The sequence below is a fragment of the Trachurus trachurus genome (genome assembly GCF_905171665.1).
Source record: "Trachurus trachurus genome assembly, chromosome: 21".
NCBI classification, from domain to species: domain Eukaryota; kingdom Metazoa; phylum Chordata; class Actinopteri; order Carangiformes; family Carangidae; genus Trachurus; species Trachurus trachurus.
The window spans coordinates 15,943,838-15,967,315 of NC_139899.1; the positions used below are offsets into that span (position 1 = coordinate 15,943,838).

General features: G+C 42.2%; 1 protein-coding gene across 2 annotated transcripts in view; it reads right to left on the bottom strand.

Annotated features, from left to right (window-relative positions):
• lrp2a (low density lipoprotein receptor-related protein 2a) overlaps positions 1 to 22,387 on the bottom strand; it is a 44,958-nt gene extending 22,571 nt beyond the window's left edge. Inside the window, exons 1-35 of one of the 2 annotated variants that reach the window (XM_083997351.1) lie at positions 22,279 to 22,387; positions 17,453 to 17,560; positions 16,838 to 16,960; positions 16,349 to 16,465; positions 15,828 to 15,938; positions 15,609 to 15,722; positions 15,370 to 15,486; positions 14,634 to 14,777; positions 14,409 to 14,528; positions 13,752 to 13,880; positions 13,116 to 13,285; positions 11,561 to 11,784; positions 10,901 to 11,107; positions 10,546 to 10,748; positions 10,198 to 10,338; positions 9,833 to 10,036; positions 9,046 to 9,238; positions 8,218 to 8,343; positions 7,917 to 8,047; positions 7,589 to 7,726; positions 7,218 to 7,499; positions 6,849 to 7,088; positions 6,394 to 6,513; positions 5,746 to 5,862; positions 5,214 to 5,594; positions 4,849 to 4,863; positions 4,209 to 4,457; positions 3,381 to 3,592; positions 3,076 to 3,260; positions 2,746 to 2,974; positions 2,415 to 2,592; positions 2,071 to 2,199; positions 1,067 to 1,233; positions 677 to 820; positions 365 to 474 (exon numbers count right to left, since the gene is read on the bottom strand). In XM_083997351.1, the coding sequence (XP_083853477.1) occupies positions 365 to 474; positions 677 to 820; positions 1,067 to 1,233; positions 2,071 to 2,199; positions 2,415 to 2,592; positions 2,746 to 2,974; positions 3,076 to 3,260; positions 3,381 to 3,592; positions 4,209 to 4,457; positions 4,849 to 4,863; positions 5,214 to 5,594; positions 5,746 to 5,862; positions 6,394 to 6,513; positions 6,849 to 7,088; positions 7,218 to 7,499; positions 7,589 to 7,726; positions 7,917 to 8,047; positions 8,218 to 8,343; positions 9,046 to 9,238; positions 9,833 to 10,036; positions 10,198 to 10,338; positions 10,546 to 10,748; positions 10,901 to 11,107; positions 11,561 to 11,784; positions 13,116 to 13,285; positions 13,752 to 13,880; positions 14,409 to 14,528; positions 14,634 to 14,777; positions 15,370 to 15,486; positions 15,609 to 15,722; positions 15,828 to 15,938; positions 16,349 to 16,465; positions 16,838 to 16,960; positions 17,453 to 17,560; positions 22,279 to 22,348 (5,648 nt within the window). In that variant the 5' untranslated portion in view covers positions 22,349 to 22,387. The remainder of the gene's footprint in view (positions 1 to 364; positions 475 to 676; positions 821 to 1,066; positions 1,234 to 2,070; positions 2,200 to 2,414; positions 2,593 to 2,745; positions 2,975 to 3,075; positions 3,261 to 3,380; positions 3,593 to 4,208; positions 4,458 to 4,848; positions 4,864 to 5,213; positions 5,595 to 5,745; positions 5,863 to 6,393; positions 6,514 to 6,848; positions 7,089 to 7,217; positions 7,500 to 7,588; positions 7,727 to 7,916; positions 8,048 to 8,217; positions 8,344 to 9,045; positions 9,239 to 9,832; positions 10,037 to 10,197; positions 10,339 to 10,545; positions 10,749 to 10,900; positions 11,108 to 11,560; positions 11,785 to 13,115; positions 13,286 to 13,751; positions 13,881 to 14,408; positions 14,529 to 14,633; positions 14,778 to 15,369; positions 15,487 to 15,608; positions 15,723 to 15,827; positions 15,939 to 16,348; positions 16,466 to 16,837; positions 16,961 to 17,452; positions 17,561 to 22,278) is intronic. The other variant, XM_083997352.1, reaches the window with a different exon arrangement.
• Positions 22,388 to 23,478: the final 1,091 nt, after the last annotated feature.

The following is a 23,478-nucleotide window of genomic DNA, read 5'->3' on the forward strand; positions in this document are numbered from 1 at the left end:
CAAAATTGTTTTCAGTTGAGTCACGGATCTGCTGTCTCTGTTGGGTTATACAGTGGCTTTTCAAAAATGTTCAGTAAGTTAGAGAAAGTTTCTCAGTGATGAGGTCATGAACCAAAATAAGTGAGCTGAAAATGAATTGCAATGTTTTCAAAGGATAATGAAAATGGATCTTTTTATGAATCATTTGATTGTTGCTTGATTGTGCTTTATTGTACAGTGCTGGGGTCTGAGAGTGCAGTGTGGTATTCAGTAACACTGGTCAAGTTCTCTCTAGAGGCAGAGCAGGTGGCGATGAGGGGGCTGTTAGGGCTCAGTAGCTGTGGGGATGAGGGACGGTGCCAGGACTGTGTTAAATGGGGCTTACCCACGTGCTGGGTCCAGTGCAATGCCAACAGGATTGCCAGCGCCAGTTGGAGAGCCGTTATTTGTAATTAGAGTTTTCCGGTACTGTACCTCCCCTCTCAACTTCAAAACCTGACCGGGCACAAACACAAACAGATGCATTTATTGTTCGGCATAAATTTGCTGTGACACACCATTAAATACACTTTATCCCATATTTTTGCTATTGTAACTAATAACAATAAAAGATTGATTGGAATGATGCCGTGGGAAGCCAGTAATTACTGTTAAAAAACAACAACAACAACACAGGGCAAAGTATTATCTGCCTCACCTCAATCGACTGTGTGGCTGGATTGGTGTAGTACAGGTTCTCTGTTAACCAGTCCAAGGCGAGGCCGACGGGAGAGCCGAGGATGGCAGCAGGGGCAAACTCTGTCCTGTTAGTACCGTCGGATTTCACCCTGTGGATCTCACCCTAGTGAGGAGAGGAAGACAGACTGATTTCAATATCATGTTTTGATGCATTTTTTTACTGTTATGTCTTTTACCAAAAGTTTTTAATTAAGTTCTGACGTCCATAGTTACATGATATGTACCAGTATTTATTTTATTGTAGCACAAGTCTCTGCCCAACAAATAACTTCCCTGTCTACTGTTGCATGTTATGAAACTAGACTAAGAGCTAGGAAATGAGAAATAGTGTTTTTGGACACTAACTTACCGGGTGCTCCACCCAGTATATGGTCTGCTCTTTGTCATCAAAGTCAACATCATAGCCGTTCAGAAGCCCAGCAACAGGGACCATAGCATCATTACTCTTGTCATCTGGATTCAAGGAAATTCCATAAATGATACTGTCTCGTACAACCACCAGGAAAGGATCCTCAACTACAAGAAAGAGAGAGAAAACAGAAAGCAGTCAAACAGTGAAACAAGCAAACATGTGTTGTGTGTCTTGTAATTTCTAATCAAAATACTCAAACTAGAATTTTCCTTAAGGCTCTAAATGACTTACTAGTTTAAAAATGACAAACGTAATTCTGAAACTGAGCTCAGAAAGCATTTCTCCTGGATGTCAGCTTGGTAATCCAAAACTAACAGCTGCTTTCAGTGTATGATATGTGGTGCCATACACGAAGCACAAGATGACAGGCCTTTATCTATACAGAGGATTGACTGGTGAAAGTTGGTTCCACAATCTGATTTGCTTTGTCATCAGAGATTAGAATCGATGAATGGTTGTGGGGCATTTTCATTCTTGGATAATCGTTGGCCTCAGGGGGAGACTGTGTTCTGCTTGACTTGAATGGGCTGAAACCTGAGATGAGTTAAGCTGTTGACCTAAGGGGGACTCCTTGGACCTTGAATTAAAGGTCCCTTGTCTTCTTAAGACCTTGAAAGACACGCTCATATGATTCTCAATATTTATGACTGGAACAGCAGTTTATAACAGAATCTAAATGGGAGACTGTTGACAAGTGCCTGGATCGATGTACAATACGGGTTAAATGTTTTCAAAGATTTCTCTTCTTCACAACATTGAAATGGCCACAAATAAAGCACCATTATGTCTGAGAAGGCAAGTTTTCTCTTTTACAACAACAGCCACAGCTCACAGGATGAAAACATAATGAGTGCATCAACTTATCACCCTGCATCTGACCTGACTTCCTTTCTCATCAAACTGAGTGATGAGTGTTTTCCTCCATTTGGCAGGATGCATACCTCTGGTGCAGGTGATTTGGTCAGCTGCCAGTGTCCAGCCTGAGGGGCAGGCACAGGAGTAATACCTTGGTCCCACGGCAGAAAGCAGGCAGATATGAGTACAGGCGCTCCTCAGGCACTGATTTTCACCTACAAATTGTCAAACCACACAGATACACACGAGGTCACATGCAATAGCTGTAACAAGTATGAGAAAACAGTCTTCCCTGCTTCTGTGGGATTGTGCCTAAATGTATTTCCAAATTCAGTTGCATATTTATTCATCAACCAAATGTAGTCAGGTGGGCAAAACAGCGAATACTGGTGGAGCAGAAATTGGTTTATGTTCGCTATCTTCGCCATACCTGCTGGTTGCCTGGCTGGGTGTGCTGCCACCAGACCCATGGGCTGAGGGAGGTTGAACAGCATCACTGTTTGGTTCTCCCCATGCCACTTATGGGCTCGCATCACTCGGTTGATGTATCTGTCGGTCCAATACACAAAATCCTCAAAAATGGTAATTGCGTGGGGGTGTTGCAGTACCTTTTCATAGAGAGCAGCAAAAGAAAAAAAGTGTGTCTTACACATACAATTCACAAGGAAATTGCTTGTGCTCTGTTAACCTTTAGATTTTTAACATAAATGCAGACAATTAAGAAAACTTTTAAGAATAAAATCTGCCTTCTATACACTCACCAGGTCACTTGCCAGGACTTGCTTTCGGTTGTTGCCATTATAATCGCAATAGTCAATGAAATCCAAGTAGGCATCAGCAAAGTACAGCAAATTGTTTGGGTAGTCTATGGTCAGACCGTTGGGCCAGTACAGCTTCTCGCTTACAATTACAGTCCTCAATTTTCCGTCCATGCTGGCCTTCTCTATGCGGGGGTTCCTCCCCCAGTCTGTCCAGAACATTAAGTGAGCACTGCAAAACAAACGGCCAACAGCTTAGTTGATGAAAAACAGAGACACATTGCACTATGAGACACACAAATAAAAATGATTGATGACCTGAAAATCACTGACCTGTCTCTTGGGTCCAGCACCAGGGCTCGAGGATTGGTGACATTTTGACTAACTAATACAGTCCGATGGGTGCCATCCAGCTTAGACACTTCAATAGTCTCCAAGACATAGTCAGTCCAGTACAGGTTCCTGCCCACCCAGTCCACAGCAAGACTTTCAGTCACAGTCACTCCACTGTCAAACACCTGTTTGCAGGGGAATCATTCTTAGTCAAAGTTTACTTGGGATGCTGTTTACATGTATGGCTCAAAAAATGCATAATCACAAATATTTACATAGTATAACAAATGGAGCAGACAACTCACCACAGTTCTGTCGCTGCCATTTTTGTGAGCACTCCAGATTCTGTCCTGGCTGGTGTCTGACCAGAACACACGGTCAGTGACCGAGTCAAAATCTAGGGCCACAATGTTGCGTCCATCTCGAACCACTGAGCGAATGACGTTGGGCTGAGCCGTTATGTCATCTTGCACAATCTGATTTCGACTGGCCACGAGCAAAAAGGCCTGACGGGAATCTGTAAACAGACATCAAATCTCAGCCGCCTATTTTTCATGTCCTTTCTCATGCTAATAAGAACACTTATCAGCTTTCACATGTTTACCAAAACTATACAACAGGATTGTTAAATAGATCCTACTCGCATGGCAATCCTTGGGGAATGTGCTTTTGTCCAAAATAATGACCTATTGTATTGCAAAGCCTTTCAGCAGGTTATCTGTGTGGAAGAGGAGCCGATGTCAGGCACGCTCCTCATAAACAGTCCTTTGTTGGTGATTATGTCCTAATTATACCAGTGATGGCCAGTGAGTGACACATATGTTATTTGTCTTATCTAAAGAAATCAGAGCAGCAAAGAGAGACAAGGGAGAAGAAAGACAGTGTGTCAGTCTCGTCGTCTGGGGGCCTGGCTCCCCGCTTTAATAGCTCATTCCTGCCCCGCAGCCAGAACAGGAGAGAAAACTGATATATGTGCTGTATAGGCGAATCCTGTTGACATCCAAATCACAGTATGCACTAATAATGTACCTATTCCCTTTTTTATTGTATCACAAAATTATAGGTTCTTATTTACAACTACCAAGGGAGCAGGCATGTTCCCTGTACAAAAGGTCGACATAATCCCTCCTCACCTGAGGCCTTGCAGGTACGCTGATCTGCTTCCAAAGTGTAGCCATCCTGGCAGTGGCAGCGGAAAGAGCCTCTCTCATTAAAGCAGTGCTGGCTACAAAGTCCGGGGGGATTACATTCATCTATATCCTGGCAGGTTTTGGAGTCATTGCTCAGCTGATAACCCACAGGGCACGTGCACTGGGCCCCAAACGGCCCCTGGATGCAGCCGTGAGTGCAGCCTGCGTTGTTGTCGGAGCAGCTCTCCTGATCTAAGTTGAAAGCAGACAGAGCAGAATTCAATAACAAAAACTAGAGATCGCAAATTAAACCAAGCAAATGATGAATTCATACGACATAAGTAGAGAAGCTGGAGATCATGTCACTAATATGCACGCTGCACAAATGATAATGAACAACAGCACTAACTACTTTTATTAAGTGTCCTTAGCATTGCTATGTAACTGCTTTTAATGCATATTTACATGACATTTCATGGTACAATAAGCACACACATTCTAATACCAACAAAATTTTCCTGTCGATTATGCTTTGAAACAAATCTATGGCTATCATAACAGTTAATAGAGACATTGTTCGTGTTGAAAATTTGATTAAAACTACTTGCAGCATTTCTACCAATGATTGAGAGTTTGTTCCTACCTGGCAAAGGCTCATCTGAAAGTTGTGAGAAAGGCAAGAAAGGAAAATCATATATCATTCCCAGGTTAATACAGGTCAAATCATCAGTCACACATGCATGATTCTAACACAGAGACAAACAGATAAAATCGAACACAAATTTTCTGTGAAACGAAGCCACTCCTGTTTATAGAGTACAAGAACTACAAAAATGTTGTTGCATAAAACAAAATCAGTTTGATCCTGTTTATCATGTGATGTGAAAATGTAATTGAATTTGAGGGGACCAACAAACTTGGAAATGTAATAAAATAATCAAGTCTTTCTGGTAAACAAAGACCATGTTCCATGCTGCCTCAGGTGACAAAAGCAGAGAACAGACTTACTGCAGAGAGGAGACTCGTCAGCACCGTTGGGGCAGTCAGGGGTGTTGTCACACACTGTGGTGAGGTTGATGCACACGCTGTGGCCAGGGCACTGCCACTGCCAGCTCGGACATCGGAAAGGTGGTGTGGGGCATTCTCGTTCGTCGCTCATGTCCCTGCAGTCGTTGTCCCCGTCACAGATCCAGCTACGTAACACGCAGTTTCCATTATCGCAGCGGAATAGTGAGGAAGGGCAGGTGCGAGGTGGACAGGCGTGGTGCTCGTCGCTGCCGTCCTCGCAGTCTGGGTGACCATCGCACGCCCAGGTGGACGGGACACAGCTGCCGTCCGACTGGCACTGGAACTCAGTCTCGTGATGGCACATACCTGGAGGCCTTGTAGCTGAAATACATTAGTAAAACACCACAGACAGAAACAGAATGTAAGCATAGGCCAAAATGAATACAAATTCAAACCTCCTTGCATGATAATTCAAGGCTGAGTAATGGTTCAGTAATTTAGCCTATGAGGAAGAATGCATTTTAATACTTACGACAGTTTTGCTCATCTGAGCGATCACTGCAATCAAAGACTCCATCACAGCGGTAGTAGGAGTTGATACACTGGTGACCACTGGAGCACTTGAACTCATTCACAGTGCAGTTGTAGACTGAAAAATCCAGTTGAGTATGTTAATGCTGATATTCCATATTTCTGCTGTGTATGTATGCTAAGCTCCACTGTTGTGCAACACAAGTAATGAGATCAATACGCTAAGAGGCTTAGCAAATGCTTGTTGAATTTTACAGAGCATTCAATTGACCTCTACAACTTTTTCAGCATGTTAAGCTAGTAAAAACAGAGAGCTGCTTAAAGTATGGATGACTGGACAAATGAATGGATTCCCCTTTGGGAAAAGAGCAGATGTGCACTGCGATATGTCACAATTAGAGACCCGGCTAAAGAAAGGTTGTCAGTTTGGTCATGGGAATGTCTACATGGTCATGAGATCTGATGCAAATAGGGCTTATCAGCAATTTGAAGTGATTTTATTAGTTATTGAAATATGAACAGAGTAAAATATAAATAGTTTTTAAAAATTAGATCAACTAACACATTTGTTTGAGAAAGAAACTTCAGAAGATGAGACCAGCGACTATATTATAACTACATATACAGGGAACACGACTGCGGTACTCACTGCATCCCTGCTCATCTGCTCCATCCACACAATCTCTGTCCCCATCACAGACGTAGTTGGGATCTATACAGCGGTGGTCTGGACACTGAAACTGTCCTGGATAGCATGTGTTTCCCAGATCTGTCAATACAAATGTTTGAATTAAGTCTTAATCGATTTTTTAAAGTGACTATTAGCTAGCTTTTATCGCCATATTTTTATGATTCATGTAATTTCATCAATCAAAAACCCACTGAATTCATGCATACATGCTAAATACATATTTAATTCCCTCTGTGGACATTATGTGTTTTGTTTACTTTCAATCATATTTGCTTGTGGTTGGCTTCTTGAAACAGAGTTCTGTCAGTGTAATGAATCTGGGTTTCTGCCAATTCTGAGTTCAGATTTGCCAAAACAAGTCCTTAAGCTAATTCAATCAATTTTAAGCCATTGGCCTCTACACGGATACTCACGGCAGTCAGCCTCATCTGAACTGTCCCCACAGTCATTATCCGTGTCACAGCGCCAGGTATGTGGGATGCAGCGGCGGTTGGAACAGGTAAACTGATTGGCGGGGCACGTTCCAGGCACCTGTGTAGGACAGTTGTTCTCATCGCTGTTATCGAAACAGTCGTTGTGCCCATCACAGCGCCATCCTGCGGGCACACAGTGCTGATTGGCACAGGTGAATGCAGAGGGGGAGCAAGTGGTGTCTGAAAAAGAAAAGGAGATAATTTTACACATCATAGTACTGATGTGTATTCAGCCATGCCATAAAACTGTTTTTTGCTCTGGTCAAGTCAGGACAGTACAATCAAGTGGATTTACAAAAAGGCCATTACTGTTAATTCCACAGTTGACTTCGTCAGTGTTGTCATGGCAGTCGTCAACACCATCGCATCTGTAGCTGTTTGGGACACATTTGCCGTTGCCACAGGAGAAGGAGTTGGCTCCGCACTGCAGTGTGGGGGGCTCGTTGGAGGGGTCCTCCACACACGTCTGTTGGTTGGGCGACAGCTTCATGCCATATGGGCAGCCACACACCCGCTGTGAGTCTGGGGCTGGGAAGCAAAAGTGGCTGCAGTCTCCGTTAGGATTTGTCTGCCTGTTGCAGAGGTTGGAACCTGAGAGGGGGAGCAGGGGGTAAATACCAGGAATATGACTAACAAGTGTAAAACTGATGAGTAGCATTATGAGAAGAGAAGTGACTGACCGATCTGAGAGTTGGAGTTGAAAGACTTGACGTGCATAATGTGGCTGATTCCTCTTCTGATAACCACCATCTCCCCACCATCAGTCTTGCGCACACGTACAATACCACCAAGACGCCAGTCAGTGAAATATGCATAGCCTTCACGGGACACAAGCAACAGCACAAACTCAGTTATTTTATCATACATCACCTCCTGGCAACAGTAAAGGCACTTTTGACATTTAGAAAGTCAATTTTAGTGCACTGAACTCCCTCCTATTAGATTTAGATCAAAAACATTGTTCTGTACAGGAAGTTTATAACTTGTTGTTTATGCAAGAATTATCACCTTCAAAAATGGTGAGACCAAAGGGATGGGACATCTGAGTGATGCGGTCCAATGAAACCCTGTTCTTTCCATCAAAACTGCTGTGCTCAATTTTGTCAAAGAAGGCGTCCACCCAATAGAGACGCATTGAGCTGGGTGGAGAAAAAGGAGGAGGCAGGGGAAAGAAAAAATAAGCAGTCACCCAACTACTCACATACAAGGTCATTTAAATATGAATTATGAATAAAAAAGAAACATTAAATAATCTTCTGTGTAATAAAGAAGGTGTTTTCGGCACATGGCTGTAGGACACTGGACTCACCTCCAGTCAATAGCTAGGCCATTTGGCCAGCCAAGAGTAGTGTTTACAATAGACAGGGCATGTGACCCGTCACCCCATGCCCTCATAATCTTGGCTGGTCGGTACCAGTCAGTCCAAAAGATATACCTGTCAAAGCAAAACAAACAAGGATCAGTGTCATATTTCATCGAAAATCTACCCACTCTGATTATTTTGAAATATCTACCACAAAAACCCTGTTTATTTAGATTTATTTTTGTATTCTTCTACTTTATAGAGCTTTTCAGTTTAAGCCAACTTCTTAGTGTTTGCTACAATACTGCCCTTCACGCTGAACTAATCTCAGCTGTTGGACACAGAGGCCTTATGACTTTGAGGCTGTTGGGAATAACAGCTTGTTCTAAATAAGGATTCCTTTTATCAGGTGGGGGCTTAATTTGAGGACATTTTATGAATGGCTGAGTACATCTTACAATGTGTAGCCAGATTTCACTTCCATTAAAAGTAAAGAAACATACAAACGATTAATATCATAACCTCTTGTATATTTTCCATCGATATTCATACGATATTCTAAAAAAATATTTTCACAGATTTAACTTCAGAGTATTCAGTATACATTACATAGGCTGTAAACTAACCTAAAGCTCTTTTTCTCAGATATACTGGGGTAGTATCATGGTCTGATGATTACTAATATTGCCCTATTCAATACACCTTAAAAGTGCAGTTTTAAAGGTGGTGTGCATTGCCCACATAATCTACTTCTGAACAAGAGGGAAAGAAAATGTAAATATTTGTTTTGGAGCCACAGTCGAAAAACTACAATAATTTTCTTATTTTGTTTACCCGATGAGAGGGTGCACCACTATGGCCCTCGGGTTGTTGAGGTTACGTATGATGGCTCTCCTGGACTTATCAGCCAGCCTCATGACAGATATGCTCCTGTATCGTGGGTCAGTCCAGTAGAGGTTTTTTGAAATCCAGTCGTAAGCCAGGTCCTCCACTCCATCCACTCTATTGGCTGCCAGTACCTCCCTGCCTGTGCAGATCAAAGGAGTCAGACCACCGTTTACCACAGAGATGAAAGAGGAACACATTTAAATAAATAGGCTGTCAGCTTGCATTTTCACCATGCGGCCTGGGCAGAAAAAACGAGAGCAGCTCCAAAAACAACATCACTGATCAGAGCAGTGGTGTTTCTGCTTGTGGATTATCACATTAGTAACTGCTTTTCCTTATTAATGCAATAATTTAGAAACTAAATACCAAAACTGCTTGGTAAAACAACCTTCATTAGTCTGCTCTAGCCATTTCAGGTGATTAGTTTGAGATGAACGTTGATTATGAGATCCATTTCCACTGTCAATTCACTCCCCCATTGTACCAGTCGGCCCCATCAGGCACTCCCTTAACTCCCTGTATAAGCCTGGCTGAATCACATGGTACAGCTCCCTGCTAGGAAAGAAATTATCCAAGGATGTAAGCACAGAGAAAAAACTGGAAACATTTTAACTGCTGATAGTTTGTCATACTCCAAAACATATTTTTCCTTGTACTAATATGCTGAAGAAACACTGTGATTACATAAGGATATTCTAAAAAGTTATTCTACGCCAATAGACACGATGCTCACCAGTCCCATTCACTTTCTGTTTGTAGATAATATCTTTGGCTGTGTCTGAGAAGAAGATGGCATCATCTTCAGCACTAAAATCCACCCCAACGAAGTAGGAGGGTGATCCAGTGACAGGCAGGATGATGTCTTCCTGAGAGGAGAGGTTGAAGGGGATGCCTCTTACCGCCAGCTGGCTGGAGAAGAGCAGAAACTGCCTGACGGCTGCAAATAGGATATCAGAAGACCTTTTTAAACAATACCACGGCAAAGATATTAAGCCTCACAAAAACATCATGACAAAACAAAAATGGAGAGTTGATGATGAAACTATTGTTGGTTGCTGTACAGGTGAGTTAAATACAAAAATAACAAGGTCTGTTTACCCAAGCATCGCTTTCCATCAGCATGTAGGTCATAGCCAATGCGACATTTGCAGCGGTAACCCAGCCCTCCATTGTCACTCCTGTGACTCAGAACACAGATCTGCTCACATCCGCCTCTATCTACACCGCAAGGGTTCGACACTGGAGACAACACAAAAAATTCCCCTTAACTGACATACTTACAGGAAATAAATTACAGATTGTGACTGCAGCTTTGACTGTGGCTATTTGTTGCTGGATAAGTAAAATACACTGTAAACACTAAATGGCACAACTGTAGCATGAACAGTGTGGACTACGAGATGTGTGAGCAGTCAGTAAATGTGACTCAGTGATGGGGGGGCTTACCATGTGGCTGTTTAAGCTGATGAATCACTGCTACACCATGTGGAGTCTGGGATGAACTGTAAACCACCTGAGGATTGCTGTCAGTGAACTTGTTGGCTTTCATCACAGCCATCTTGGTCCAGTCCGTGAAATAGACATTGTGTTCAAACAGACTGATGCCGAAGGGATGTGGGATCACAGAACCTCCATGGACCACTGTTTTTCTGATAAAGAAATTGGTGATGACACTGATTTATTAGAATATGAAACGCATTCATCTTTCTCCTTATTTACCCTGAAGGTTCATTCTTGGGATTTAGCTTTTATGATTGTAGCAAATGTATTTCTTTTGAGGAATAATGTACGACATATTTACCTGTGAAGGCCATCGTATGTCGCAGTTTCAATGTAGTCGTAGCGACTGTCAACCCAATAGATGCGTTTGGCCTCTATGTCCAGTGTGATACCAGCTGGCCAGCCCAGTTTATTGCCTATGATCCCATAACGGTTTGTGCCATCCATGAAAGCCCGCTCCAGGCCCGGTTGTCCATTGAGTGCCTCCCAATCAGAGAAGAACATGTAACTGTGAAAGAGGGGGAAACATTTAATCTAATAGGACTGTTACATGAGGACCGCAATATACAGCTGAAGCCAGGAATAACATTACATGTATTGACCTAGGGAAAAACATACAAGTCATCCCTTTTTTAATTAAGTATCCAATGCACCACATAATGTCTCCAGGTGGGTGGCACTGCAACTCACCGGGCAGCTGTACATTAATTTACGATATGTAATTCCTGTAGCCACCTGGCTCTCCTCCCCCCTTGAACTATACTATTGGATTACAATGAGGGTCATCACTTACATTGCTCCTCACTAATCCACCCAGGGCAATCTCCTAATCTCACACACACACACACACACACACACACACACACAACCCCCCTATTTTTCCGTGCCGATGGAGCACAACAGATACTGTATGTGGAGATTGGGAATAGATGAATGGACAGAAGCTGGAAGATGTGTTTACCCGACAGTGGGGTCCACCGCCAATCCTCTCGGGTTTCCGAGGTTTTCGGTGATGAGCGTGACCCGGTTACTTCCATCAAAGTCCACCATGTCGATCCTGTTGACGCTAGCCTCCACCACATACAGTTTATTGTTCACCCAGTCCACGGCCAGGTTCTCAGGGTAGTCAACTGATATGTTTAAAACCACCTGCACGTCGGAACCGTCCATATCCACAGAAAACACCTGTAGACAAAAGATGCCATTGTTGTCAGAAAATTTGCCCGTAGGTGGCCACTGCGTCCAGAAATAAAGGGAAAATATTAAAGGGCAGCTTTTTATCAAGTGTCTCATTTTACAATACTTACATACATACATACAGTACATACATACAGGTAGATTGGAAGTGTTACTGGCTGCTGTAATTGCAATCCCTGTCCATATGACCTCCTTGATTGATTTCAGTGTTAGTCATGGGAGATAGATCCACAGTCCTTGTTTGGTGTTAAAATGACTTCCAAAGTTTATCTATCTTAAAATCTGCATCTTTTTTTTTTTAAAGCAAAAAACCTCTTTGAGAATGAGCAGTCCAAACAGGAACAGGAGAAACCATGACAAGGGACAAAAACTCTTTTACTGGACAAATGTGCATGATTAATGGTTTGAAATGTAAAAGTAACAATTAAAAAAAAAACATTTATTATAGCACATTTTGTTAAATCTGTAACCTAGTTTTCTGAACCTGCCTCTATACTGATACTGAGATGGCACTAGTTTCTCACACCGGATGCCTTGGCACCATGCAGTTGGTCAGAGGGGCACTACTCTTAGCAGCTCTGCTTCTCTTCTTTTGAAACAAGATCCAGAGGTCTAAAAAGCAGGATTTTCAACTGGCCTGTTTAAAGAGAAACTGAAGATGTGGAAATAGCCTGACTGTTTAACCTTTCCCATTACATTCACATGCCCTGTTTGTGCTCTCCCTACTTTTAATCTGACATGCTGCCATGGAGGTGGCTGATAGACATAGATGCTTAGTCAGAGATGTATCCAAGTCTTTCAGCCCAGTGGCTGCAGTTCAAACCATTGAGAGGCCAAGGCATAAGCTGAACAAAGACTTTTTAGATGGCCAAAGAATGCATATAGATGGACAGTGCCACTGAAAACAAATACAGCATGATTACTTTGAACAAGATCGAGTTACAAAAATTGCACCCTGGTATGTGAACATCATACCAGCCTATCAGACAGGTTTCAAGATTAGGCCATTTGGATTCCATTCCACATCTACTTCCCGTTCATTATGACCCAGCCACAAAGGAGCCAATCCCATTATTATAGTATCCACATTGCTGATATTTTAAATGATAACACAGAGAATTTGGTCCTGGCCAGCTCCAGTCTACAAAAAGAAACTGTTCTACTCCCCATAAATTGTCACCATGGGACTGCGCACTGCTCTGAGAAGGTAATATCATTTGTCTTATTTGTTTATTTTATCTCCTTTAGCTGATGCTGTAACATTCAACTGTTGTGACTTACACAGTGATATATATATAGTATACACTGTTTAAAAATACCTTATTCTGAATGGTATCAGTCCAGAAGATCCTATGGAGATTATAATGGAAGTCCACTCCAACTGCAACCCCTCTGTGCTGTGAATGAATCAGAGTGCGCAGATTGTTGCCATGGATGTCACCTATTAGCAGGTCTCTGCCGTTAGAATATATTAAGGAGGGAACTCCGGCTGCAGGAGAAAAGAACATAAAAACAAGTCTCAAAACATGAAATAAAGAAATCCTCATCTTTGAAATGTTAAGAGCTTGATTTGTATTGAAACAGAGGTTTTGAAATACTCATGCTCAACTAAAAGATCACTGGGAAATTTACAGAATAATGAAGGTCGGGGGATTTCTAGCCATTATCATTTCACACTCTCTTTGCTAAAGCTAAAATCAAAGAGGTCAGCCTCTCAGTCAACACTCTTTCTATGTTCAGCAGGCAAGAGACTAACTAAAACAACATTTGGTACGCAGCAATGCACCACAAAGAGGCACAGACGCTCAGTGGAGCAGCCACAGAGGTCGGCAGTAAGGAAAGGGGGGGGGTCTATGCTAATGGGCCTCATTCAGGTGATTTATTCTTACAATGAAAATCTGAGCATACTGTATGTAAAACACACTGTTCAGACAGAGAGAGAGAATGACACTCACTTGAGATGTCAGCTCTGCAGTATCGGTGCTGCTCCAGCGTGTAGCCCTCTCGGCAGCTGCAGCGATGGGAACCTAAGCGGTCTTCACACAGCTGGTCGCACACTCCCCACATCGAGCAGTCGTCAAAGTCTTCAGCATGAAATCAAAACCAAAGCAGATGAGGATTATAAAACAATTTGTTCTGTTTGAGTCATATTACACCTTCAACAGGCTTTTTTTAAAGAGACAACATAAAAGGACAAAGAGGTGCGAGTCAATGATACTTCCTGAACAGTCTGAACAGCGTGCCTCATTCTCTGGGTCCAGCAGATTTTATATGCCCAGCTGTAAACCTGATTTGAGTTGTTAAGTCTCTGGGCAAAGACTCTGGACACATTGCAAGTGTAAATGGTAACATGCACAAAGTATTTGGGTACCCTATACTTTTCATGTCTTGTGATTGAGGACCTATTTTGTTCCACTCTTACGCAGAAAACCCCAAATAAAAGTTATTAAAGGACTGACCTACTGCCATAGTTAATGCTCAACAAAAGCATAAAACTTTTTATTACTTGGGAACGTGCCAAGCATCCCTATTTATCCTTGTCATTGTCTCCATATACAGAAATTCTCCAATATTGTGCTATGCTGCAGTTAAGTTTTAGGAAGGTTAAATACCTATACATGAGCGACTATTGTTGCTGCTGACAACGTATCCAGAAGGACAAGAACAGGTTCCTCCTTCAGGAGAGGCATGACAACGATGTTCACAGCTTAGAGAGGCACATCTCCAGATACCTGTTCCAACACACAAACCAGAATCATGAGGACAAGTGTGGCACAGGTTTTGTAATATATCAGATGTTCTAATATGTAACTGCCACTAGTTTTGTTGGTACTCACTGCAGTTGCGGCCAGCAGTGGTGTTAGTTTCATCCTCTCCATCGGGACAGTGAGCTGTTCCATCACACAGGTGATCCATGGGGATACACAGGCCGGAGGACGGACAGGGCCACTCTCCTGGGTAACACTCTCTCTGCACATTATCTGTAGAAAAACCCCAAAACCATCTTTGTCTGTGGTTGGCTCGCACATAGAAAAGAAAATCCAAAAAGCAGCTCAGCAGAGTTTTAAATGCGTCTGTTGGGAAGTGAAATATATTCATTCAGTGGGCGAGGTGTGTATTAGGGACAGGCAGCCTCCACAGGAATGTGTAGCTGATCTTAAGAAAATTGTAACTGGGACTTCATTGTCAGGGAAATTACTGTCACTTTAAATCGATGCAGGGGAGTGGAGCTTGGAGGGGGTCACATGGGGGCTCAGAGGGCTTCTGCAGCCCATCCTCTAAAAACACACACTCTTCACAGCCGTGTGAAGGAATTCTAAAGCCCTTTGGGGGGCTGCGCAATCTTGTGTCACAAAGAGGCATTTGAATAACACACTTAAAGGAGCACAGGCATAGCGCCTTGCTATCCAGAACCGACCATGGTGACTGGAGATGAATCAGGCTCACGCAGAGAGCTCCAGTTGTAACCAATTCTGGTGTTGTTTAGCTGGCCAAATATCTAACATTACTGATTTCCAGCAGTGAAAATAAAGTACATTTATGAGAACTGGTTTGTAACGATCATATCCATACCACAGCCTTTCTCATCAGCGTTGTCCTCGCAATCATCCTCTCCATCACAAACCCAGACTTGATGGATACAGCGACCACTGGGGCAGGTGAAGTAATTCCCTCTACATGTAGGGTATGCTGCAGGGGGGATAAGACACTAAGTTACATGTTTATCTATCTGGGCAAAGATAAGTGTCATTAGACTCACAATGAGGTTAGATTAAAACAAAAAAGAGGATATGGAGACAAAGTCTACATACTGCAATTTAGCTCGTCACTTCTGTCCCCACAGTCGTCATCATGGTCACACACATAGCGTTGAGGAATACACACTCCGTTACGACACTGAAACAGGCCCGTGTTGCAGTGCTGTGCTAAAGAAAACACAAAACAGTCGAAGTAGACAAAAAGAACCATTTAATTGTGTGGTTTTTTTTAGGCTTGAGAATGCCTGTTTTTGAAATTGACTGGTTTCTTACTGCAATTTGCCTCATCAGAGCCGTCACGACAGTCAAGTATCTGATCACATCGCTGTGTCCGGTTGTAACAGGCCCCATTAGCACATCTCAGTTGTGTACACTCGGGGTAATCTGAAAGATTAAATCATCATCAGGGAAATGCTCTGCATTCAAATCAGCCTGACAACCGTTTTCCTTTCAGCTCATGTGAAAAGCTCGGCGAATGGGAAGGATAAGAGACTCAAATTTAACGCCACCACCATAACAACAGCAGTCGCCACAGCATTCTTTATGCAATTGTGAGATTACCACAGTGTGTAGTGTTGTGAGTCTACCATGTCGGCACAATAATGGCATAGCAGCTGAACTTCAGCTTGACTAATCCACCAAGGAATCTGCAATCAACCTCTGACAACAAGAAGCATATTGTGGCCCATTCTGTCAGTCAGCGAGCCTCTTAATCTTAACAAATTGATTAAAATGCCACAGGAGCCTGAGATAAAAACTAAAAAAAAGGGGAAACCACCCCAGAGAAGACTTACGGCAGTTTCTCTCGTCAGATCCATCTGAGCAGTCCGCGAGACGGTCACATCGGTATTCTCCTGGGATGCACGCCCCATTACTGCAGCTGAACTGGCCGCTAGTGCATGTCCTTCCAGCTGAGGACAGGTTGGAGAATTGCTTAGCAGCACGTGAGAAACTTTGAGCCACACATGTATTATATGTAGTTGCAGTCTGATCTACTTAACCTAATATAGTAACTTAACTCCGTAGCCTTTGAGAGGCTAATTTCTTGAAGATTTTTTACAGACCTTAATAAAAGTAACAAAGTTTAATTTGTATCAAAATTGTGTTAAAAATGACTACAGTTGGTGTATTGTAATGGTGCAGTGCAACCCTAAAAATCCGCATCCATGTATTTCAGTTAAAACCAGTGATTTCATTGTTTCATCTTGGTGTGATATTGAGGTCTACGTGTCTATTAGAAATACAGAGGTTTGGGTGGTTAAATGACTGTAACATGTACTCACGACAGTGTTGCCTCTCATCTGAGCCATCCTCACAGTCCTCCTCATCATCGCACACCCACACATCTGGGATACACTCGCCGTCGCTCAAGCATTGGAAATGACTGTCATCACATGTTACCTGAGCTGTGGGAACACACACAGAGCATTTCATTTTCTGTAAGAGTTTAAATCCTCTGTTGCCGAGTTAATATGCTCAGTTTCACTTTGCTTAACGCTATTTCAGCAACTGCACTTACTCATACTTAACCAGCATACTCATTTCATGCTACTTTATATACTTCTAGTCCACCACAACTCTGAGGAAGAAATACATATAATATACTAATTGAGACCTTCATAAAATATAATCAGTTAATCATTTATAATAGACATATTGTTATAGATTACAGACTTAAAGAGGAGTACTTATAATTTTGAGATTTAAAGTCTAATTAGCCAGTAATACACTCATGTATTTTTACTGAAGTAAAATTGAGTAATTCTAAGTAAATGATCTGAGTGCTTTTTCTCCTCTGCTGTAATTCAGGTTGGAAGACACACACATAAACATCATAAATGCTCCAACCCTCTGAGATAATACATAGGCATAAAGGTGTGAAACAAGAAATAACTCACGACAGTCATGCTCATCAGAGTCATCCACACAGTCTGATGTCCCGTCACAGTGCCAGTCCCCTGGGATACACCGGCCTGTCCCACAGCGGAACTGCCCCAGTTCACATCCTACACACAGTGATCGTTTAGAGTAGTTCAATACATTTCTAGCTTTTTTGTACATTAAGTTTTTTTTTTTCCAGATACAATTTTTCATTTTGCCATTTTAATGTTGATACATTTTTTTTGTTGTGGTATTAGCACTTTGTACAAAAACCTGTTATTATTAAATAATTCTCTAAAAAGAGGTTTTATAAATTCTTGAATATTCTAGATTTAACTCAGACATGAAAAAAATAGCATAAGGGGGCAGGGATGTCTTCCACTGACGAAGCATGTTGTTAAGTGCATTGACAAGCCTTGGAGACAAGCGTGCCAGCCATCCTCCCGACAGTTACACAACCTTTACCGCACTCATCCTGAGCCTCCTTTTGATGTTCTCACTGAGTGGCATCTGTAGAGATAAGGTACCACCACTCTACCTTCCCTGACATTTTCCAGGAGCGATTGATTCAGGCAGCATAGTTTAGTGGCAGAGCACTCCATCAGCCCCGTCCAAATAGGAATGTGCAAATTTGATTGTCTCTCTGACAGCCTGATTTATGGTGCATGCTGCTCCTGTCCGATCTGAAATGTAATTGGAATAAATAGTGGTACTGGGTGGTACCGCAACCATTTCAACCCAAATCTTTCATGAGAAGAGCTGTGAGGTGGTGATTGCTGGTGCATGCTTGGGGTCGGTGGTCTGTCTCTGCCCTGCCTTTGGAAACATTCTTCCCTCTTGTTCAAAATCAACAGCCTATTGACAGACTGGGACAACATATCTAAAATCAAATCTGCTTGCTTTAGCTACAGAATTCCCACAGCACCTTGCAGCTATTTAGGACCAAACGGGTGTGTTTATCTGAGCAACTATGCCAGTAAACAGTAAAAAATGTATTGTCTATCTGTGCTGAGAGTCAAGGGTTTATCATCAAAAATTCCTGTCTCTGATAAATTAAAACCAACATACTGATTTAGAGGCTCAATATTTAACTCCTGTGGGACCTATGAGGAAGAAAACTGTTTTTTCCTGCTCAGTTTACTAATGATAAAATTGCTCACAACCTGCTCAAAGGGAGCCTTTGTTGCAAGTCAGTGATCCCAGCATCATCTATACTATAGCATGGCAGCAGGGACAAGTGTTGCATACAGTATAACAATGGCTAAGAGATGTGCCCTATTAAACAGAAACACTATATTTCCCCTTAAAATGAACGGCTTGCTTAATACATTTAAGTATTGAATGACGGCATTATTGTATGGGTAATTACATATTAAATAAAAAGCTCTCAAATAAATATTATATCAGAATCAAAAATGTGAATAATAGCTTAACTAGTTAACGTCTGCTTTAGAAAAGACCAAGATGTTTATAGTTGCCATACATTCAGACCTGGGCTGACAACTTAAAACCATGCACGCCAAAGGAGAAACCAATCCGCTAGCTAGAGGCTTTCAAATGCAGGCAGTGTTCCCTGACAGTATTACTTCTGGGAAAGGTGACAGATACTCTGAAGCTGAACCTTTCAACAGCACTATCTTGTGTGGGGTTCCTCTTACATTCTGAGAAGGACATCGTCTTTGTAACTTTTCCTTAACCCTCAAATTTCTCTGTCCTCATCCTGACAAAGTTGTAAATTTGCCTGGGACCCGAACGGTGCAAATCTGTTAATAAAAATGTTTAGTCTAAAGGCGTGATGTCGAGTGCTTTTTTTTCTGTTAGTGTTTCCCCTCTCCGCTTTCTTGCCTTGTCTTTTCTAATTAGCAACTTAAACCCACAGCAGGAGAGAGCGCTGCACTACCCATGTGGGAAGATAAGGACACCCTACTACAGACCAACAAAGAGGAGCAGTAGAGGAATTTTCATTAGAATGAACCCCCCCAAACGCCTTAAACCCCACTGTGAAATTACAATGGCACAAAAAAGGTGCCAGCAGGGATGCAGACTCATAACTGGAAGTGTCACCCTAAAAAAAAGCCACTTTGTAGATGGACAGTGGAAAGCAGAGTACAGTAAAACTCGTTTCCTGAGATTAGTTAAACAAAAGTGAAACATAGGCTCGCCTCTCATGGCCACCCACGACGAAAACACCTGTACACTAACTGCCCAAACTCTCTGAACCTCCCTGTTGTCCCGTGGAGGGGAGATGTCTTCAGGCTTTCGTCAATATCGTCTTGTTTTGACGCAGCCCTCTGCAGTCACTGAGAACGGCTGCTGGCAGCATGAGACGTTGGACCCGTCCATGCAGTCAGAGCGAAGTGCTGCTGCCTATTTCATATGGAAATCAATGCGGCAGAATGCAGTCAATTGCCAAACAAGTGACTTTGGCTCTTACTTCTACAGACAAAACAGTGAAAAACCCAAGGGGCTTTGGCAGTGGCATGGGAGCAAAGGGAAGAAATAAATAGAGTGAGGGATAAAGCCTCAGTCTGGTTGGAATTGAGGAATACTCAGCATGATTATTTAGATCACGCTTTAACAAAGGCATGAGTGAAACAAATCATAAATTAAGTTGACACAGGCCCTGGACGACTTATTTTTCCTCTGTACAGTGAGTCACAGCGCACTACCTGGAAGTTGGAGGCTCAACTTCATCCTCAGTGTCGGTAACCTACACTGAGGGAGCTGCAGGAAAAAGAAAGGATTTGCGCTTGATTTGTGCCAACTGTGTTCTTGTTTCTAACGCTGTGTTACTGTTGCACAAGGATTTAGGCTTCGACACCGGAAAGAAGCCGGCATGTGTGAGCTTTAACATGCACATGTTGCCCAAGTTAGCATGTCTTTAAGAATTTAACGTCTTTAACAGGCTAAAACTACGAAACAGTGTGGTCAAATCCGTGACAGAGCAGCGCTGCACCTGACCAAACTACAAGCACACTAACAAATATGCTGTGTGTTTCACTTATTCTTTTTCTTCTTTTAATCTTTAACATCATTAGAGTTCTTCCTGTGCACTTTACATGTTATTTGGACATCAGCAGTCAATGATTAAGAGAGAAAAACAACACTATTTACTGACAAAATATGTCTGGAACAGCAAAAAATGGCAGAGGCTAGTTAATATAATGTCAGTAGGTCGTTAACAAATCAGCACCATGAAATCCCTCCTGACTGTCACATTAGCTATTATTGCAAGTGTAAGCATTCTGCAGCAGTGTCAAGGATAAGGCCCTGGATAATGTGTTACAGAAGGGTGAGGATGAGACAATTATCAAACTTCAGGATTTTTGTAGGGGATCAAGTAGAGATTAGTGACACCCTGCCCCCTCAGAGTAAAACTACATAAATAAACCATTACTAATCTTTTCACTATATTCTTAAGTGTCACATCTTTTCATTTGATTTACATTTCACCGGATAGGAATTCAGGAAGCTCCCGACATGATTATATTAAGGTTTTCCTACAACATGTTATGTTATTATAACTTCAGGTTAAAGGTGAGTGGTTGAACATTATCATAACCTGTATGACTCCATATAATTTTAGGTAAGCATTTGACATTAGTGTTGGTTAATTACAACGGATTAGTGCTAATAATCAACATGAATATGCTGACAAAGTCTACTTAGACACTGAGGTTTTAGCTAAGTCATCATCTTATTCATTTCAGTTGCCATCAGCAAATATCAGCTGCAAGTACTGAGACTGCTGCGATTCAAAGGAAATGCCAAGTGATTTTTTTTTCTTTTACAGATGCCACAGTCTCAGCATCAACATGGTTATATTGTCTTTTTAGGCATGCAGAGTTCACCTTTTTTTGTTTTGTGTGTCTGTTAGCCAGTGCGGAAATAGGCCCAGGATGTTTCATAATAAATACATAAAGAAAGCTGTAGCTGCGACTCATTTCTCTTGAATACAGTTTCTTTTCTTTACTTCAAACTGCTCCTTAGGTAGAAATGGTTCCATTCTGCAGCACCTGCAGTGTAATTAGTTGCTTGATTCACACTAAGGAGCTTACGTACTAAGGGTTGAGCAAAAAGAAAGCAGATTACAATTTGAGAAGTAGGATCTAGTTGGGCTACAAACACAAGAGACAAACTCAAGACTGTCATGTAAAATAAGACCAGTATCCGAGCATTTTGTGTGTCTCTGCCTTACACTCGGGGCCGGGGGAGGGAATAAAGTTCTTCCTCGAGCTGCAATCAAGTTTGAATCAGCGGTCTACGGCGTAAAATCGAATGAGATTTGTACCAGTAGCTCTCAGTCCTCACAGATTGTCTGCAAGTCACATGCTCTTTTCTGTTACCTAGCAACAGTAAAGCTCAGGCAAAAGTTCCTCAAGAGAACTTCCAATCTGTCTGAGGAAGGCTTTGTGCTCAACCTTTAAAGTAATACTATGTGCTGAAACATCCAGCCCCACAGCCACAATTACTGTACCTAATGGACACTTTAAAGCTACAGAGTCAGTCCATTAAAAAGGAGGCTTTTTGTGATGATCAACAAGGTTATTTTCATGTGTTCAGTTGATTCAGCATCTTTAATTTCTTTACTTGAACTTTACTCACTGGATGGATATTTTTGGTCTTAGCTTTGGAAAGAAAATACTATTTTAATTCAGAAAAAAAATCAGCTAACTGCACAGTAAGTGGTTTGTTTTGATTGAGCAACAAGTGCAATGGGTGAATCACTAGTAGCTCAACAGCTCTACAGTTCCCCCAATGAATCATTCAACTGCCAGGAAGAAAAAGAAAGAAAGTAGGAGGCATAAAAAAATAAAATAAAATAAAAAATTAGACCACTTACCCTCAGAGTTGACCCATCTAACACCGCACATGAAGACGAGAATGAGTTTAAGTAGCAGTGCTCTCCACATTCTGGCTGGTCCGTCCAGCTCCGCTGTGCAGATGGAGGAGCTGTAGGGACTGGGACTGGGATGCTGTTGCTTTCCTCTGTCTGTCTTTCTTGGCCCGCTAGTTGATGAAAAGGGGCGTGCACAAAGGCCAGGACGGCCGCTCCCCCAACCCAGCCTCGGCCCTCTGAATAAATCCCCTTGGCCCTGGAACCTGCATAATGCCATGAGAGTCCGGCTGGTCCGGGGTGCCACTGATTTTTCACTTGTCCATGTCTTTGATTGGTTGCTTGCTGTGGAGCTTTAAGAAAAATAAATAAATAATGACAGGAAATCAAAATGTATAAACTAACTAACGTTTTCAATTAAGGTGTCCAACAAGACCTATGTCCAACTAGCCCTGGTACATAACTTTACACACCCAGACAAGGTTTTATGTACATCTAATAATAATTGTTAGCTTGCATAACGTGTTATCAAACTGATATTTTGTAAATTTTGTAAAATTTTGTGTATTCTTAAACGGTGTAATAAAAGGTTAAAATGTTGCCAACTGCTATAAAGTTGGATTCATCAGGTCCCGTGGGTTCAATGTAACGTTAGTACTAGACCATGATGTGCCTGAAGATTTAGCCTAAATCGACGAAAAAGCAAGCTCTACATTTGAAATGCAACCTTTTAAAATGAGATTTTGCCACACTAAAACTGAGTAGCTAATGATGTGCCATACTGACACAGGTTTAAACACTGACGAAAGCTCTTGCACCGTGATTAGATGGTGTATTTATTTACCTCAGCGGCCGTCGCTCTGATAGGAAGCCAAACACCGCCATCTTGAGGCCGAGCACCGGAACCGACATTCCTCCTCCTCGTGCCGTTGCTATTGTTGCCATTAGCGACCGAGCAACTGAAGTTCAGAAAATACTTCCTACGAAGTAAAGAAGTGGAAGTGAGAAAGGAGTAAAAATAACAAGAACAACCGGGAATAAGCCGTCACCCATCATGTCGACCCCACCGAGAAACGCGGCAAACACGACAGAGGTAGGCTGCTGCAGTAGACTACGATGTAAAAGTTAATGATGTCAGCAGTAAATCAGTGCGTGTCTACTCTCAGCCAATGAGTCACTGAAATATGTTGAGTAGACATTTAATGT